The 16816-nt window shown below is 40.9% G+C and overlaps 1 protein-coding gene across 1 annotated transcript in view; it reads left to right on the top strand.

Moving 5' to 3' along the window:
• The window catches only part of SYNJ1 (synaptojanin 1), a 65243-nt gene that overhangs the window by 32009 nt on the left and 16418 nt on the right, over window positions 1-16816 (top strand). Inside the window, exons 14-24 of the mRNA XM_045164952.1 lie at window positions 1017-1157; window positions 2202-2394; window positions 2632-2790; window positions 3929-4085; window positions 4672-4789; window positions 4889-5104; window positions 8051-8129; window positions 10232-10394; window positions 14161-14370; window positions 15521-15664; window positions 16231-16269. Of these exons, the coding sequence (XP_045020887.1) occupies window positions 1017-1157; window positions 2202-2394; window positions 2632-2790; window positions 3929-4085; window positions 4672-4789; window positions 4889-5104; window positions 8051-8129; window positions 10232-10394; window positions 14161-14370; window positions 15521-15664; window positions 16231-16269 (1619 nt within the window). The remainder of the gene's footprint in view (window positions 1-1016; window positions 1158-2201; window positions 2395-2631; window positions 2791-3928; window positions 4086-4671; window positions 4790-4888; window positions 5105-8050; window positions 8130-10231; window positions 10395-14160; window positions 14371-15520; window positions 15665-16230; window positions 16270-16816) is intronic.

A 16816-nucleotide genomic window follows, 5' to 3' on the forward strand; every position in this document is an offset into this window, starting at 1 on the left:
AAATTGAATCATGCTTCTTTAATTACCAGTTTAAAACAAAGCTGACAGAAGTGCAAAGTATCATGAAGACACATCAGGCAAATCTGGACTGTTAAACGTCCTGCAGACAAATAACCCAGCTTTTTAAAAGAGCATTAAAAAAGAGGATGGGACAAGCTGAGAGACAGTTAAAGACTGAGAAAGACTTGAGGAGGCAACAAGCACATGCAGTGTGTAGACCTTATTTGGACCTTGTTTTAAAGAAACCTAATATAAGAAACTTTTTTTTTTTAGATAACAGGAAAATGTAAATATGAACTCAGTATTATATGATATTGAGGAAGTGTTAATAATCTAAGTGTGATAATGGCCTTTTGATTACAGAAAAATAAAAATCCTGTTGCATTAGTGATGCTTAGCAAAGCATTTTTGGGTAAAATGGATAATTTTTTCTCAGATTTGTTGTAAAATATTCCAAGATTAGAGAAAGGGGTGGGGAGTTATAGAAGAAGAAAGATTGGCAAAATGTGGATAATTGTTGAAGCTGGTTAATGGGTATATGGTGGTTTATTTTATGCTTATCTTTTTTTGAATATGTTTAAAATTTTCCATAATAAGTTTTTAAAGAGACATTATAATCCATGGAAATAAGAAAAAGGGGAAAATTGTATCTGGAAGCATGTTCTTCTCTGTTATCCCAATGAATAAATAAGGAGAAAATAAAGTGTACAAGCTTGAGATTACTTACACAGTGAGCACTTATTTAATAAGAAAGCTCAAATTTTCTTTGTAAGGGAGTCATAGGATAGGCTTTTGACATGTGATGTTCTTTTGGCTCAGTTTTCTGTTTTCCTTTTTTAAAGGAGACAAAAACACCCAGCCCGCATAAAGATTTCACTGTTGGTGTGGATTTCGTGATGTCACTAATTTTATTAAATTTGGGCACATAAGGGTATAATTGATAATTGTCCTACAGAAATAGGCTGTATTACTGTCACCGTCTTTTTGAAGATTCCCTTGTTAATATTTTCTGATAGCACAACAAATCAGAAGCTCTGGGCTGCGGAACTTCAGAAGACCATCTCCAGAGACAACAAGTATGTGCTGCTGGCCTCTGAGCAGTTGGTGGGCGTCTGTCTGTTTGTGTTTATCAGACCACAGCACGCTCCCTTCATCAGGTGAGTAGACAGATGGCGCTCCTAAGGCTGCCTCCTAACACCAGATAACCAAAAGGCCTGGCGTATTTTTGGCTTCAGAGAAACACTGACGCATGGTTCTTGTTTCTGAGTGTTCTTTTTTTTTTTAATTGAAGTGTAGTTGATTTATATGGACTTCCTAGGTGGCTCAGTGGTAAAGAATCCACCTGCTAATGCAGGAAACACAGGGGACAGGGGTTCAGTCCCTGGGTCAGGAAGATCCTCTGGAGAAGGAACTGATAACCCACTCCAGTATTCTTTCTTGGGAATTCCATGGACAGAGGAGCCTGGCGGGCTACAGTCCATGGGGTCGCAAAGAGTCGGACATGAGTGTGCATGAACATGCATGATGGGTGATAGTTGATTTAAATAGTGTTAGTTTCAAGTATACAACAAAGTGATTCAGTTATACACGTGTGTGTGTGTGTGTGTGTGTGTGTGTGTGTGTGTGTGTGTGTATCTTTTTAAGATTATTTTCCCTTATAGGTTATTACAAAAAAATAAGTATAGTTCTCTGTGCTATATAGTAGGTCTTTGTTGGTTATCCATTCTATATGCCCTCTCACTCACGCCTTCCCTTTGGTAACCGTAAGTTTGTTTTCTGTGTCTGTGGGTCTGTTTCTGTCTTGTAAATAAGTTCGTCTGTATCGCTAAGTAGTATTCCATTGTATTTATGTACCACATCTTCTTTATTCATTCATCTGTCAGCGGACATCTAAGTTGTTTCCATGTCTTGATATTGTGAATGGCGTTGCAGTGAACATTGGGGTACATGTGTTTTTTCAAATTATAGTTTTATCCAGATATATCCCCAGGAGTGGAACCCCTGTATCATGTGGTAACTCTTGTTTAAATATGTTCTTGATTAAAGAATTGCTAATAGTTTCTCTCCACTGTTTGACAGGCTTCCCTACAAAGTGCCCATGATGTATAGTGTTGTAATTATGTAATAGACATTCTTTATTTCTTACACACGCAGAACTGTTGAAATTTCTGATCCTGGATTTTGAATTCTTCCTTTTAAAGGGATGTTGCGGTTGATACTGTGAAAACTGGAATGGGAGGCGCAACTGGAAATAAGGGAGCAGTTGCAATACGAATGCTGTTCCACACCACAAGCCTCTGTTTTGTCTGCAGCCACTTCGCTGCGGGACAGTCCCAAGTCAAAGAACGAAATGATGATTTTGTAGAAATAGCGCGGAAGTTGAGTTTTCCAATGGTAAACTCTTGCTACTTGTTTTTGAAAAGGAAGCTTTGGAACATATTTCAGTTCACCCCATATTCTATATCAGTTTTTGAAAAGTTGGAATAACTCCTAGAAATGTCAGCAAATAGATAACTCCTTGTGTTATTACTGTGGGGTTAAATAAATCGAACCTGGCAGGGGTAAGGCAAAGAAAAAGTTGTAAAACATTTTGTGAATTGATTGTTTGGAATTCTGTCTCTCTGCTTCCAGGGAAGGCTGCTCTTCTCCCATGACTATGTGTTTTGGTGTGGCGATTTCAACTACCGAATCGATCTCCCTAATGAGGAAGTGAAAGAGCTTATCAGACAGCAAAACTGGGATTCTCTTATCGCAGGAGATCAGCTTATCAATCAGAAAAATGCTGGACAGGTATATACATACCTAAGATACTTGCATTGGGAAGAAGGGGATGTCTGATTATGAAAACATGCTTTCCCTAAAGTTTTTGTTTTTTTTTTTTAACAATCTCTTGGAGTGTATACTTAAAGTATGTGCTAAGTCACTTCAGTCACGTCCTTCTTGTTGTGACGCTATGGACTGTAGCCCACCAGGCTCCTCTGTCCATGGGGTTCTCCAGGCAAGAATGCTCGAGTGGATTGTCATGCCCTTCTCCTGGGGATTTTCCAGACCCAGAGGTCAAACCTGGGTCTGTTATGTTTCCTGCATTGGCTGATGGGTTCTTCACACTAGCACCACCCAGGAAGCCTTTACTAAGTATATATATCTATAGTTTGCCTTCTCTTTTTAAAAAAAGGAAAAGGAAAGGAAAACTTATAATAATTTCCAGGAGGAAAAGTATATCATATCTCTATAAAATTCACTTTCAAGTAGAAGAAGATACTTTTTATCTTTCAGTAGTAGCAAATTTAAGATCTTACTCATCAAGGCTACTGCTGTTTGGCTCTTAAGATCCTATGGTAATCTACTTTCATTTTTTGTTACTTATGGCCATGCTGTGTGATATGTGGGATCTTAGTTCCCTGACCAGGGATCGAACCTGCACCTTGCCCTGCATTGGAAGCGCAGGCTCTTAACCACTGGACTACCAGAGAAGTCCTTGGAAGAATTTATTTTAAAAAAATTTTTAGGAAGAGGTGATTGAGGCCACTTTATATAGTACCTTTCTGATCATCAGACTTAAATTCTGATGGATACCATGTAACCTTCTTAGGCCCCAGTTCCTCTTGAGAATAAGACATCACACAATGTGATTTCCAAAATCCCATACAGTTCTAAACGTTTGATACTGCTCAAAAGTCTGGTGGAAGTTCATCGTTCGAGTTTTTGTACTTTGTTTACTCAGACATCAAGTGAGTGAGATGATAAAGCCTGCGTCCTAGGTCATTTTGCCTTAAGCTCTGTTCCATTCAGTTAGAAGTGTTCCTCAGAGGCACATAGATTTCATGAGTCTCTAGCACATAATAGACATTTAGTGCATGACTGCCTGAATGAAAACAGAATGTTTTTGCCTTTTTGAAATAACTTCCTTTATGTATGTTTATTTTAGATTTTTAGAGGATTTTTAGAAGGAAAAGTGGCCTTTGCTCCAACGTATAAATACGACTTGTTTTCTGATGACTACGACACTAGTGAAAAGTGCCGCACCCCTGCATGGACAGACCGTGTCCTCTGGAGAAGACGGAGGTGGCCTTTTGATAGATCAGGTGGACATCTTCATTTAAATAAGTCAATGCAAATTTTACAAGGAAGAGGGGAATGATATAAATACCAAATGAGGCCAAGAGGACTACATTTTTTTTCTCAGCGTAGGTTATCTAGAATAAAATAAGTATAATTCAAATATAAAACTTAAAAAAATTCTCAGACCTGCTTATAATAAACACTTTGATTTTTCAGTCTGTGTTCTTTCAGTGAAATAGTGTCATATAAAGAAAAGCAAGGAGAAACATTTTTATGCAATTAACAACTGAATACTAAGTAAGATTTCTAACTGGAATAACTCAAGTGGTTTTGCAAATATTTTGAACTGCTACTTGTCTGTTCAGTTATTTGTAAAACTCTGGTTATGAAGTCTCAGAAGTAAAGGCTCATCGTAGTTGTAACTAAGTAAAGCACAATAGGATGACCTCACCAAAAAACCCTGACTTAACGGAGTCTAGACTTCATGCCCATCAGCAAGTGTGTCTGGTGTCCCAGCCTCAGGCAACTGAAGCTAGTGAAACGAAGGAGCTCCTGTGGTCTGTCATGCTCAGGTGACTTCTCCTGTGTTCTGTTTTATTCTGACTGCAGCTGAAGATTTAGATCTCCTAAATGCTAGTTTTCAAGATGAAAGCAAAATCCTCTACACATGGACTCCTGGCACTTTGCTGCACTACGGAAGGGCCGAGCTGAAGACTTCTGACCATAGGTTTAAGCAATCTCTGTATTTCTAATCATGCTTGAAATTTATTTGAAATACATCATTTCTGTAATGTTCCTAACATGTCTCCATTCCTTCATGCTGAAGGCCTGTTGTTGCCCTGATCGATATTGATATATTTGAAGTTGAAGCTGAAGAGAGGCAAAACATTTATAAAGAAGTAATCGCAGTTCAGGGTCCACCAGATGGTACGGTGTTGGTCTCAATCAAAAGCTCTTTACCAGAAAATAATTTTTTCAACGATGCTTTGATTGATGAGCTTTTACAGCAGTTTACCAATTTCGGTGAAGTTATACTCATAAGGTGAGTAATGTAAAAAAAAAAAGCAACTCATGATTCACAAATAATATCTTCTGTATTAAAAGTTACCTTTCTTAGTATTTGACTAGTATGTGAGTATTTGTGGAAATTCCCTGGTAGCTCAGTCAGTAAAGAATCTGCTTGCAGCGCCAGAGACCTGGCTTCAGTCCCTGGGTTGGGAAGATCCCCTGGACAGGGAAATGGCAACCCTCTCCAGTATTCTTGCCTGGAAAATCCCATGGACAGAGGAGCCTGGTGGGCTAAGTCCATGGGGTTGCAATAGTCAGACACGATTTAGCAAGTAAACCACCATGAATATTTGTATCTTCAAATTAAAAGAAAATCATGCTATAGAGATATTATTCAAAGAACCCATGGGTTTTGAAACAGGACTCTCTGCTTAGAAAATTTAAAGTTGAGTAGTGAAACTTTACGTGAACATCTGATGACAAAAATACGTGCACATTTAGATATGTTCTCTCAAGATTTCTATACACTATAACATGGAAGCCCTGTGGAAAAGTGAATGTGTGATATTAGTATTTTAGTTTTTTGAGGAGTGATAGAAGTAAAGCAGAATGACTTTTCTGCCCTCCGTTTAAGACATTAGATGTTCTCAGTAATTTTAAGTGATTTGATTTCCATCTGATGGCGGAGCAGTGCTGCCAGGCAAACAGTTAGGAGTTATCCTTCCCTGTCTTGGTTTCCGGCATTGACTTAACCATCTGCCTTTTGCAGAACCAGATGCCTCTTGCGTTGTTGAAAAAAATGTTCTCTTCCCAGTGTACAGCAGTTTTGACAAACTGAATAACATGTGTTTGAATTTCATAGGGAAGAGGTACTATTAAATTCCTTTCTGTGCTGTTTCATGTGTTTATTGAGGGATGTTTTATAGCTGTTTAGTGGGCAAGTCTCTATACTGGGTGCTCTGGCAGACAGGAGGAATTGAAGATTCAGTTCCTATTCGGAATCTAAGAAAGATAAGCGTGTGTGTAATGGCTTCCTTAGGTGTTTACCAGAACAGCCCACAGAATGAAGATGGCTTGGTTTCTTGCAGGGTGAGAGGCTTGCCTGTGAAGCCTCCTCTCCTTTCTAAGAGTAAATGGGCAAATAGAGAAGAAATTATATTTAGACTTACCTCAAATTGTTTGACAAAGATCTACCCCACAGGTTTAAAATGAAACAAAAAATCTCTAGAGATCTTAAGACTCCAGCAAGTACATGGTGTAATTTCCCAATGACAGTAAGCGTTGCCAAGTACAGAAACACCAAACCACTGGGAGCATCACATGGACTGTGTGAGTGGGCAGCACAGAGCAGATAAGTGTTCTTGTGAGCAAGTGTGAACTCTTGCTCAGAGTTTACAATACTTTTTCCAGTGATAACAAGCATTTTGGGGAAAGCTTTTGGTTGCAATTTAACACTGTCAGGGGAGTGGGTAATTTTCCTTGGTTCTATCTCGTCACAACAAAAATTTGAGGTGACGGATATTAAAGCCCTTGGCGCATCACAGCTCTTGGATAGTGTTACAGCTCCCTCGGTTTTATTTAGAAAATAAAGGAAGATACATCCTTGAGGCATGAGGGCATGCCAACGCAAAAGACAGGATAAGAAAAGAGAAAGCGAGCGCTCTCTCTGTGTGAGAGAGAACCCATAGTGTACATAAGGAATGAACGACTGACGCAGGGATAGGACCTTCCTGCCTTTTTTCTAGTCTCTAAAGAGCTTGGTGTTATTAGGTAGTTAAGAATAGGAAAAAGGAGTCCAGAATGGTGGTGATTAAAAGACAAGGGAAAAGCCCTTGAAAATAGGACAGAAGAAGATCTGAGGACCGGAGTGAGGACCTCAGGTAGAACAAACAGCACTCCTGGCTAGCCCCGTTTACGCAGGGCAGACCCAGAGGGAGAAAAAAACATATAAAAAGAGGAGCCAAAGGGCTGGGTGTCTCTCCCACGCGTGCACGCTCGTTGTCTCTCTCTGTTTTCCCATGCTTGCTAGCTCTCTTTTCTCATCCCGTCTTTTGGGTCGGCATGCCCTCATGCCTCGAGGTTGTATCTTCCTTTATTTTCTAAATAAAACTGTGGGAGCTGTAACACTGTCTGAGATCTGTGATGCGCCAAGGGCTTTAATGTCCATCACCTCAAATTTTTATTGTGTCGAGACAGAACCGAGGAAAATTACCCACTCCCCTGACAGTATTAAATTGCAACCAAAAGCTTTCCCCAAAATGCTTGTTATTATTGGAAAAAGTATTGGTAACAGAACAAGTACTGGTAACAAAACAAGGGTAATGTTACGCTGACGTTATAAAACCATGTGGTACCTCCTAACCTAGAATATTCTGATTGTTCCACCTTAAGACCACCAAGGTAGAACAGACAGGGGAGACACTGAAGGTAAAGAAGGACAGGAATACTGTCCTCTGTCACCTGTAGGCTAAACTGATCATCACCTTCAGCTCTAGAATAAGCCAAGTGTTAGGGAATGACTGAAGTCATCATATGTAAATAAGAGATTTCCTGGAAATGTAGATGGGGCAGGCTACTTATATTAATTGGGGGGAAAGTCTAGAATGCTTCTATCCTATTGAGTAAAAATAGGAAAAAAGTACAACACACATTTGGAGTTCCGCAGGCCCATTCCTTCTGACAGACAGTTTTAGTAACACTGTATTGGGTTGACAAAAAACGTCGTTTGGGTTTCTCCATACCTTCCAAGGAGGGAACCCGAACTTCTTGGCCAACCCAGTATCTAAAGGAATTTGAATGCTTTTAGGGAAAGAGAGCCCTCTCCAGGTCACCGCTGGCCCTGCCGCTCTCAGGCTTGTATTTTTGCTTCCTAGCCTCTGTAAGTCCTTGCTGATCAGTAATCATTGGACGAGTCTTTGGGCTGGTTATATCTGAGGTATTCATTACGTTTTTTTATTGTTTGTTTTTCTCTTCCTTAAAGATTTGTGGAAGATAAAATGTGGGTTACGTTTTTAGAGGGAAGCTCTGCCTTGAATGTTCTGAACCTGAATGGGAAAGAGGTAAAGTAGCATTTGTTGAATCTAAACCATTCAGTGATTTAGTGTCTGAGGACTGTATTTTTAAGATACATGCAGCAAATTATCTAAATGTGTTTCAAATATCTAGTTGCATGATGCCTCGGATTACCTAACATCCAACATCCTAATTATTTTTTAACTTTGACAGTCTGAAAAACTAGAAGTAGTATGTCACGTCTGTGTTAAGATTTCAGTGGAGAGTTTTTCAATTAACTGGTCGGTTCATACTTCTCTGCAAACTGTTTATGACCTGAGCCTGTGTTCCCCCCGGGGTATTCATCTTTTGAAGCTCCCCTGATGTTAATTCCTTTTCATAATGTGCTGTACATGTTCTTCCCAGTTCATCTTGTGACTTTGTTGTTTTTACCATATAGAAATTACTGATTTTTAAATTTAATTCTGCCTTTAATATCTTAAGCTTTTCCTCCTCCCATGGTGTCATTAATATTTAAGAGCAGCTCTCAATTTGGCATCCCTTGTCAGTTCTTACTCCTTTTTTGAATATTTCTTTTGTCTTTCCCCTGGTCATTTTCCTTGTTTAGTGTTTTTCCTCCCTTCTTTTTCAGCTCTGTCCCTCACCCTCAAGTCTGTGTTACACTTTTAGAAAGTGCCCACCCTTAGCTCCCTTAAAAGATTTTCAAAATTCTGAAAAAATAATGTTTCTGGAGAACATTTTGAAAGTCAGACGTTTCCAAACCTCTCCTCTGTCTTTGTTATTACACTTGTTTCAGCCCAGATCTTCTAGATACAAGTAGATCGATAGGAACTCTTCCATTTCAGGGGAGAATCTGGAAAAAGTACAGTGTAAGCAGAGAAAACCTAAAGGATAACCTGCTTGAGCATTTTTTTCCCAGCATCTAAATGTCCTCCTTTTCATTCGGTTCTGATCTCTGCCAAGTGAATATTCTTGATGAAGTACATCTTAAGTGGCCATTGTAGTGATTGAGGCTTAAGAAGACTTGTTAGTATTCTTTGGTGAATGCATAACAAAGGTTGTTGACTTAAAAAAATAAATGGTCCATGAAGCCTATTGATTTAAAAAAATAAATGGTCCAGAATCCTAGTTCTGACTTCAAACCTCAGCATGGACACTAAATTCCTATTAAACACGACTGTACTGTTCAGGCTGGCAGCTGTCAGCCTTTCAGACTGTGCCATGAAAGAATTCTAATGTCAGTAGCATTTAAGGAAAGTATTTTTAATATGACAGGACAATGTAACTTGATTGTAATACATTGATTATTTTAGACTATACTTTTGTCTAAAAGCTCCTCCACTTTTTAGGAACAGCAGTGTGCCAGTTTCACAGATACCAATCTTTGTGTTTTCAGAATGGTTAATTTTTGTTGAAGATTTAAAATGATCTTAAGATTCTCTTAAGTATGCTTATGACATTTGAAATGCTGAAAAGTCTAAATGAACAGGAAAGTATTTTAAGAATTTTATACTGTCCTTTCTTTGATTGTCTCATGGAAACAATTAATCTGTGGATCAAAATTAAAGGAAGTATAAATTTATTTAGCAGAGTTGTCAGTGAATTTAGATCTGGCCCGGGAAAGATATTTACTGCAGCAAAGAAAACTTAAATTTGTGTGCATCCTAGAAAAGAAGACCTGAGATTAGCAGCAGTAGGCTGTTTTGTTTTGGCCACACTGTGTGGCCAAATCTCAGTTCTGAGGTCGAGGGTTAAACCTGGACCATGGCAGTGACGGCATCACCAGCTCAAGGGTCATGAGTTTGAGCAAACTCCACGAGACAGTGAAGGACAGAGGAGCCTGGCATGCTGCAGTCTATAGCGTCACAAAGAGACGCATATGACTTAGCAACTGAACAACAGCAGTGACAGTGAAAGCCTGGAGTCCTAACCACCAGGCCACCAGGAAACTCCCTAACGGGTTTTTAAAGGGAGGATTGGGGACATTTGAAACTAGGTGACAATACAGTATATGTGAAATGATTGTGTTGAATGAATCTAACTGAGTTAAGCCTATACTATTGTTATAACTTAAACAGACACTTTATTCCAAGATACTTAATTTTCATGCCAATGAATTTTTAATTTTGTATCTCTTTTACTCAACCAGTTACTGGGTAGGACAATAACAATTACTTTAAAAAGTCCAGACTGGATCAAAACTTTGGAAGAAGAAATGAGCTTAGAGAAAATCAACGTCCCCTTGCCATCATCAACCAGCTCCACCCTCCTAGGTGAAGACGCGGAGGTCACGGCCGACTTCGATATGGAAGGTCTGCTCATGGAACACATTGACTTCTATCCTTCTAAACAGGTTTCCTTCCCATCAGCAAAGTCTCAGTCTCCAAATCTATCCTTCTCTTTCTTCTTGTAACACTCAGAGAAGTATTAATCAGATTTGGTTTACATTGTATTGTGTGTTTTTTGCTTGTTACACAGACTTCAGATGTGTGTGCCCTTCTGCCATGCAAAGGTCAAGACCTTTACAATAGTTAGTTTACGTCCTTGTGTGATAAAAGCACGAAGTTGTATTTTTGGTGTGTGGTTTGGTTCCACTGATTGTAGTTAAAGTAGAAGAGTAGGAGTTCTGTGCAGAAATGAGTTCAAAATATTTACAACCAAAGAGGATATATTTCAAAGTCATTTAAAAAATTCTTAAAGAGGCTGGGAACACATGTGAAACTGAACCCACTCATGTAGATGGAATCATCTCAAGTTTAAGAGTTGGGCCAGGTTATCTTAATATAATAATTTCCTTAAATGTGATTAAGAAATGTATTTGCTTTTTATTGCTGTATCTGCTATATTATTTTAACACTAAAATATATTTTAGTGGATACATATTTTCCACTAAAATGCATACCTTAGTTTATAAAAGGGCAATATATCATATTGTGATATCCTGTACCTCTAGGTAACACATTTACGAGTTGAACACCTTAGAAGATCAGCTTGTTTTCATATTTCTCTGTTAATTTGTTTGCTTAGTCCACACATTTATGCAGTACCTTTTATGTGCCAGTTACATGCTAAGTGCTGGAAATTCAACAGATGGCATCCTTGCCATCCCTGAAGTCACAGCTCAGTGGGTGTTACATACAAGTAAGCAGACAGTGACATCAACACACTCATGAACGGTGCTGCTGTAGTTCTTGGGCCTAACTTAGAGTTGGACAGTTAGGAGAATGTACCCAGAGAAATTGAAATTGAAAATCTGAAGACTGAGTGAGAATCAGATTAAAGAGGATAGAGAGACATAACCAGGAAGAAGGAATGTGCAGAGACCTAAGGGGACAAAAGGATCTAAGTAGATGATGCAGATGTGCTTGTGTAAGAGGAAGGGAAGAAAGAGCAAGAAGAGGAGTGGGTGTGGATGGAAGGTGAATTTCTTTTCTGTTTTGTTTGAAGTGTTTATTTATTTGGCTGCACTGGGTCTTAGTTGCAGCATGCAGGATCTTTAGCATGCAGACCCTTAGTTGTGACATGTGGGATCTGGTTCTCTGACCAGGGATTGAACCTGGGCCCCCTGCATTGGGAGCACGGAGTCTTAGCCACTGGACCAGCAGGGAATCCTGAGTTTGGTTTTGAATGTGTTGAAGTTGTGGCATCTGTGGGGTGCATCGGGTCCAGAAGTAAGCTGTGGGCATGTGGGCCTGGCACTCAGCAGAGAGCCCGGAGCTTTGATGATACGTAAGGCCCTGCATTTGGATTTGCTTGTCCAGAAACCTGATAGAGATGGGAGAGGACTTCCTGGGATGGAACTGAAACGCAGACTTTGAAGGACAGGCAGAAGGAGGCTGCCCATGAAAGGAAAAGCAGAAGAAATGACTAGAAATGTCAGAGAGCCAGGAGAATATAGTGCTTAAAGACCAAGTGAAGAAAAGATGATAAGGAAAAATGATCTATAGCGTCCTCTGTCGCAGGGCGAGAAGAAGTGAGCGCCACAGCTTGCCCTTTAGGCTTGGAACCAGGGGAGGAAGCTGTTGGTGACATTCAGGAGAGTGATTTCAGTGGAGTGCAGAAGCCAGATGGTGGAAAACGGGGTGTGGATGGAAGACGAGGAAGTGCAGAAAGTGTCTGTAGACAACTCTCGACAGAAGTGTGCCTGAGGCGGGAGAAAGAGAGATGAAGGCAGTTGCTCCCTGAAGTGTTGTTTTGAAGTGGAGACACTTGAGGAGCTTAATCCTGATGGAAAGGGCTGACGCTGCTGGGGAGGGGCAGGGCAACCTGCGGTGGGCAGAACCCCACCCTTTCCACCCATAGATATGGTTAGGCTACAGCTGGGGGGCAGGTTGTTGAAGAAAGGGGTTCCCACCTTAGAACTTCCTTTTCTCTGCGAAGTTTAAGGAGGCGGGCAGCACACGGTTTCAGGAGGGTTGAGAAGGTTCAAGACAAAGCTCCTGAGAAGTAGTCAGATGGGGAGCCAGCCAGGAAACTGTGGGTTGGCCAGGAGGCCATGGGAGCCCAGATGAGGCTGAAACCACGAGTCAACACATGCAGTCTTCAGGACCACACGGTTGTCTGTCTGCAGCACCCAGCAGCCCATCTGCGGTCATGGAGAGATTAGACTGCAGAATTGACGCAGGGGCGACGGAAGAATAGTGCAGGAGGGGACCGGCTGCGGCAAGGAACCAGAGGGTGTGAAGACAGCTGCAGGGACAGGTGCAAAATCCAGTAGGGGCCCAAAGAAGAGGGATCGAAGGCCTGGGTCCTGGTGAAGTCAGAAGAGGGGCAAGAGTAGCCAGGGGCAAGACTGAGGCTGGAAGGCGGTCAGAGGGAAGTGTTTGAGTTTATTGTTTCAGAGGCACTGCGGTTCGAGGGGCATGAGTGTGGAGTAGAGGAGCGCGTCAGCAGGGAAAAGTGTCAGGTTGTTGGTGTGTTATCCACAGTGGCTTCAGTGTCACCCAGAAAGATGGTGGGGCCCAGCTTACCGTCTTGCTCTCTCCTTGGTCCTCAATGAATGGGTTCAAGTGACCAAAAGGGTGGAGGGGGAGATTATGGCGGCAAACGTGGGTTGAGGGCGTTACATAAATTCTGGAAGGCACAGCTTCCAGAAATAAAGAGGCCTTTTTGTTCAGGGTTGGAAGATTAAAGTTTTGGAATTGGAATCAGGTGGCATGGGGCTCCCTGACGCCACTTCCCAACCCTGTGGAAAACGGAGGTGAGGAGACCTCGGGGAGAACCAACTCCTGCCTGTTTAATTAAAGTACAGAAGATTACGTGTCAGGTGGGGGCGCCCAGGGTACCAAGTAGTGAGGAGACTTCCAGGGGGAAGGGTGTGTGACTGTGTTTGCCGTGAGGGGCAGGTCCACAGACCTAGCAGGCAGGTTTGGAGGGAGGGCAGTGAACGTCCAACTCAGCCAGCACCGAGAGCGCTGCTCAGGGCGCCGTGACAGCTGTGGAGTCAGCCCAGCCCCAGATGTCAGCCGCCACTGGGCCTCCTGTTGCTCTGAGACAAGAGACTTTTTTTAAAAATTATTATTATTAAACGTGTTTATTTTTAATTGAAAGATAATTGCTTGGTAGTATTGTGCTGGTTTCTGCAAATATCAGCATTAATCAGCCATACATATTACTGTATCCCCTGTGACTGTCTTTTTTTAAGTAATTTAATTAATTAATGGCTGTGCTGGGTCTTGGTTGCTGCAGACAGGCTTTCTCTAGCTGTGGTGAGCAGGGGCTACTCTCTCTGTGGTGCACAGGCTTCAGTATTTGTGGCATGTGGGATCTTCCCAGACCAGGGATTGAACCCATGTCCATTTGCATTGGCAGACAGATTCTTCACCACTGGACCACCCGGGAAGCCCAGGGGACTATCTTTAATTACTTTTTCTACGGTACAAGAGCATTTGCACTAATTCTAATTGTATACATATAAACTCTTTATACATGCCCACATGCTTAACTTATACATGTTTGCAGTATCATCATGTTAAGGTGTTTATTTTATATATTTAACCCCTTAAGCCTGGACTTGGGGGGCAGAAATCTCTGAGAAAGTTAACATCTGGTAAGGTGGCCGACCTTGCGTTTTCTCAGGTGATGTGGATGACTATAGTGCTGAGGTAGAGGAGATCCTTCCTCAGCATCTCCAGCCGTCTTCCAGTTCTGGCCTTGGCACGTCCCCCGGTTCTTCACCCCGGACCAGTCCCTGCCAGTCACCTACCATATCGGAGGGGCCTGTGCCTTCCCTCCCAGTGAGACCAAGTCGAGCTCCGTCCAGAACGCCCGGGCCCCCTGCTTCACAAAGTATGTGTTTTATTTCAAGTTCTGTATGACTTCCCAGGCTGATATGTTTGATTTAGATGGTTAAACCTCCGATGCCTTCGGATCTCCTTTGGAGAACTATTTTTGCTTAACTTTCACATCCATAGGCTAAAGTGTAGCATGTTTTCTGTGCGTACAAAAGAGGAAACTTTGTAGATGGTTCCGCCCTAAGTGAAGAGGAAAGTCGTTGCTATCGCTAGATGAGAACTTTACTTCATCCTTTTTCCATGTGGCAGGTTTGTCCATGGCCTATCACTGACGATTTTTAAGCATTATGGTCAGAACCCATAACTCTTTGGGCTTAACTATCTGTACATTACCTGCATTATAATAGGAAGCAGAAAGAGACAAAACAAGTATTTTGAATTCAACTTGATAGTCATGACTCCTCCAAAGTCAGGTTTTTCTCTGGAAGTTGTTACATCACACAGTTCAGTCACTGTTCCACACTAACCAGTACCCTTGAAAAATACCTTTTATTTCAGCAATTTCTCAAGCTCCCCCATGCTACTCTTAGAGGACCGTTGTTAAATAGTCACTGAGTCGTATCTGACTCTTTTGCAACCCCATGGATTATAGCCTTCCAAGGCTCCTCTGTCCATTGGATTTCCCAGGCAAGAATATGGGAGTGGGTTGCCATTTCCTTCTCCAGGAGATCTTCCCGATTCAGGGAATCAAACTCGAATCTCCTGCATTGGCAGGCGGACTCTTTACCACTGAGCCACGAGGGAAGCCCTCAGAGGATGGGCTTCCTTCAGTAAATTCAGGATAAGTCAAGGCATAGAGAGAAGAGGCTCCCTTTGCTTTTTCTTCTCTCTCCTGGCCAGCAGATTGAATTGCAAATGACCTAACTCACATGGTACTTCATGCCATCTTGTTAGGGCTGCTCAGTAAATCCCCTTTCAGTACCCAGGGCCTGGGTAAGAAGTCCAGAGAGTAACCTGATTGCTCCCGTAGTACCAAAGGGTAAGGTAATAGCACAGCTGCTTGTGTTATTGATACTAAAAATGTATGTCATTCCTCTGTAGTACAAATTATTTTGCTAAATAATTTATCATACGCCTATAGAAAGTACCTGTGTGCTCGTCCCTTGGAACCTGATCCTCTTACCTAAGGTACTTTTTTCTGGTAGGTTCTCCTGTTGACACTCTGCCGGCAACACAGCTGCAGCAGAAAGATTCTTCCCAGACCCTGGAACCCAAGCGGCCTCCCCCTCCCCGCCCGGTTGCTCCTCCTGCACGTCCAGCTCCCCCCCAACGACCACCTCCGCCTTCAGGTGACAAATCCTTGTATTTCCATCTCTGTTGGATTTCACCACTCTGCTGAAAAATGTTTTGCATGTTTTTGAAATGCTCGCTTTTAGATTTTATCAGTTTTCTGTCACTGGTGCTACTTCCTTAGTTAGCTTTTCTCTAACAAACGGCATAGGCGTGACAGAACAGCTAGACTCCTGTAACATGTTTTCAGAGCTGGCCTCTTACAAGCGTGCAGGAAACATTTGTTTTGTTTTTGCTAATTTGATGTGGTTGTACTGATTTCTGTAAAATGCATGATTATCTAAAAATGAAAAAAAAAATTTTAATGCATGATTAGAACTGAAGAACATACATCTTTCTGTTTACGGTTTTATATATTTGTTTAAATGTTCTTTTAAAATAAGTATAGTGTTGTTTCTGCTAGAGGTATTTGCGTTACGTAATAACTTTTTTATAGCACCAAGATATGAATATGTAGTCTCTACATGATATTTGACATCTTGGAAACTATAGTAAATCTTTGACATTTCAATTCTTTATTTAATGTCATTTCCTTTCTGCTGCATATTCTCTTATGAACTATAAGGGGCTAGGAGTCCTGCACCTGCTAGAAAAGAGTTTGGAGGTAACCATTTATATTTGTTATAATATATGCATCTTGGTTCATTAATTTTTTTGGAGTTTGAGCCCTGTAACTTAGTGACATTTTAGGTTGCTTTGATGAAAGCCAAAATGAATGACATTTATATGCCAACTTAAAAATAACTCCAAACTTTCATTATATTTCTGGTAAAAGATTAGAGCTTGATTTTATTAGTGAATATTATTAGAATTAAGAAGACCTTCCATTTCCCTGATAAACAGAGTTGAATTACTTAAGGCCTGATATACTTTTTATTAATAAATATAGTCAATTCGGTTATAAAGATTAAATGAGTCAAACACAATTGAAGATAGGTGGTTTCCCAAGGATTTGATTATATTGGATTATATTAGAACTCTAGTACGTCTTGCCAGTAGCCTGTGAATAGCAAAATGTCCTAGGAATGCAATTTAAAGTTATCATAATTATCTGAAATATAGCTTTCATTTTGCATGGCTTTATCATAATTTGTCATAACATTCATGCCTCATTTTTAAAACAGAAGAACAAATCTCTGTTATATATTTTG

This window comes from Bubalus bubalis, chromosome 1 (genome assembly GCF_019923935.1).
Source record: "Bubalus bubalis isolate 160015118507 breed Murrah chromosome 1, NDDB_SH_1, whole genome shotgun sequence".
Taxonomy (NCBI): domain Eukaryota; kingdom Metazoa; phylum Chordata; class Mammalia; order Artiodactyla; family Bovidae; genus Bubalus; species Bubalus bubalis.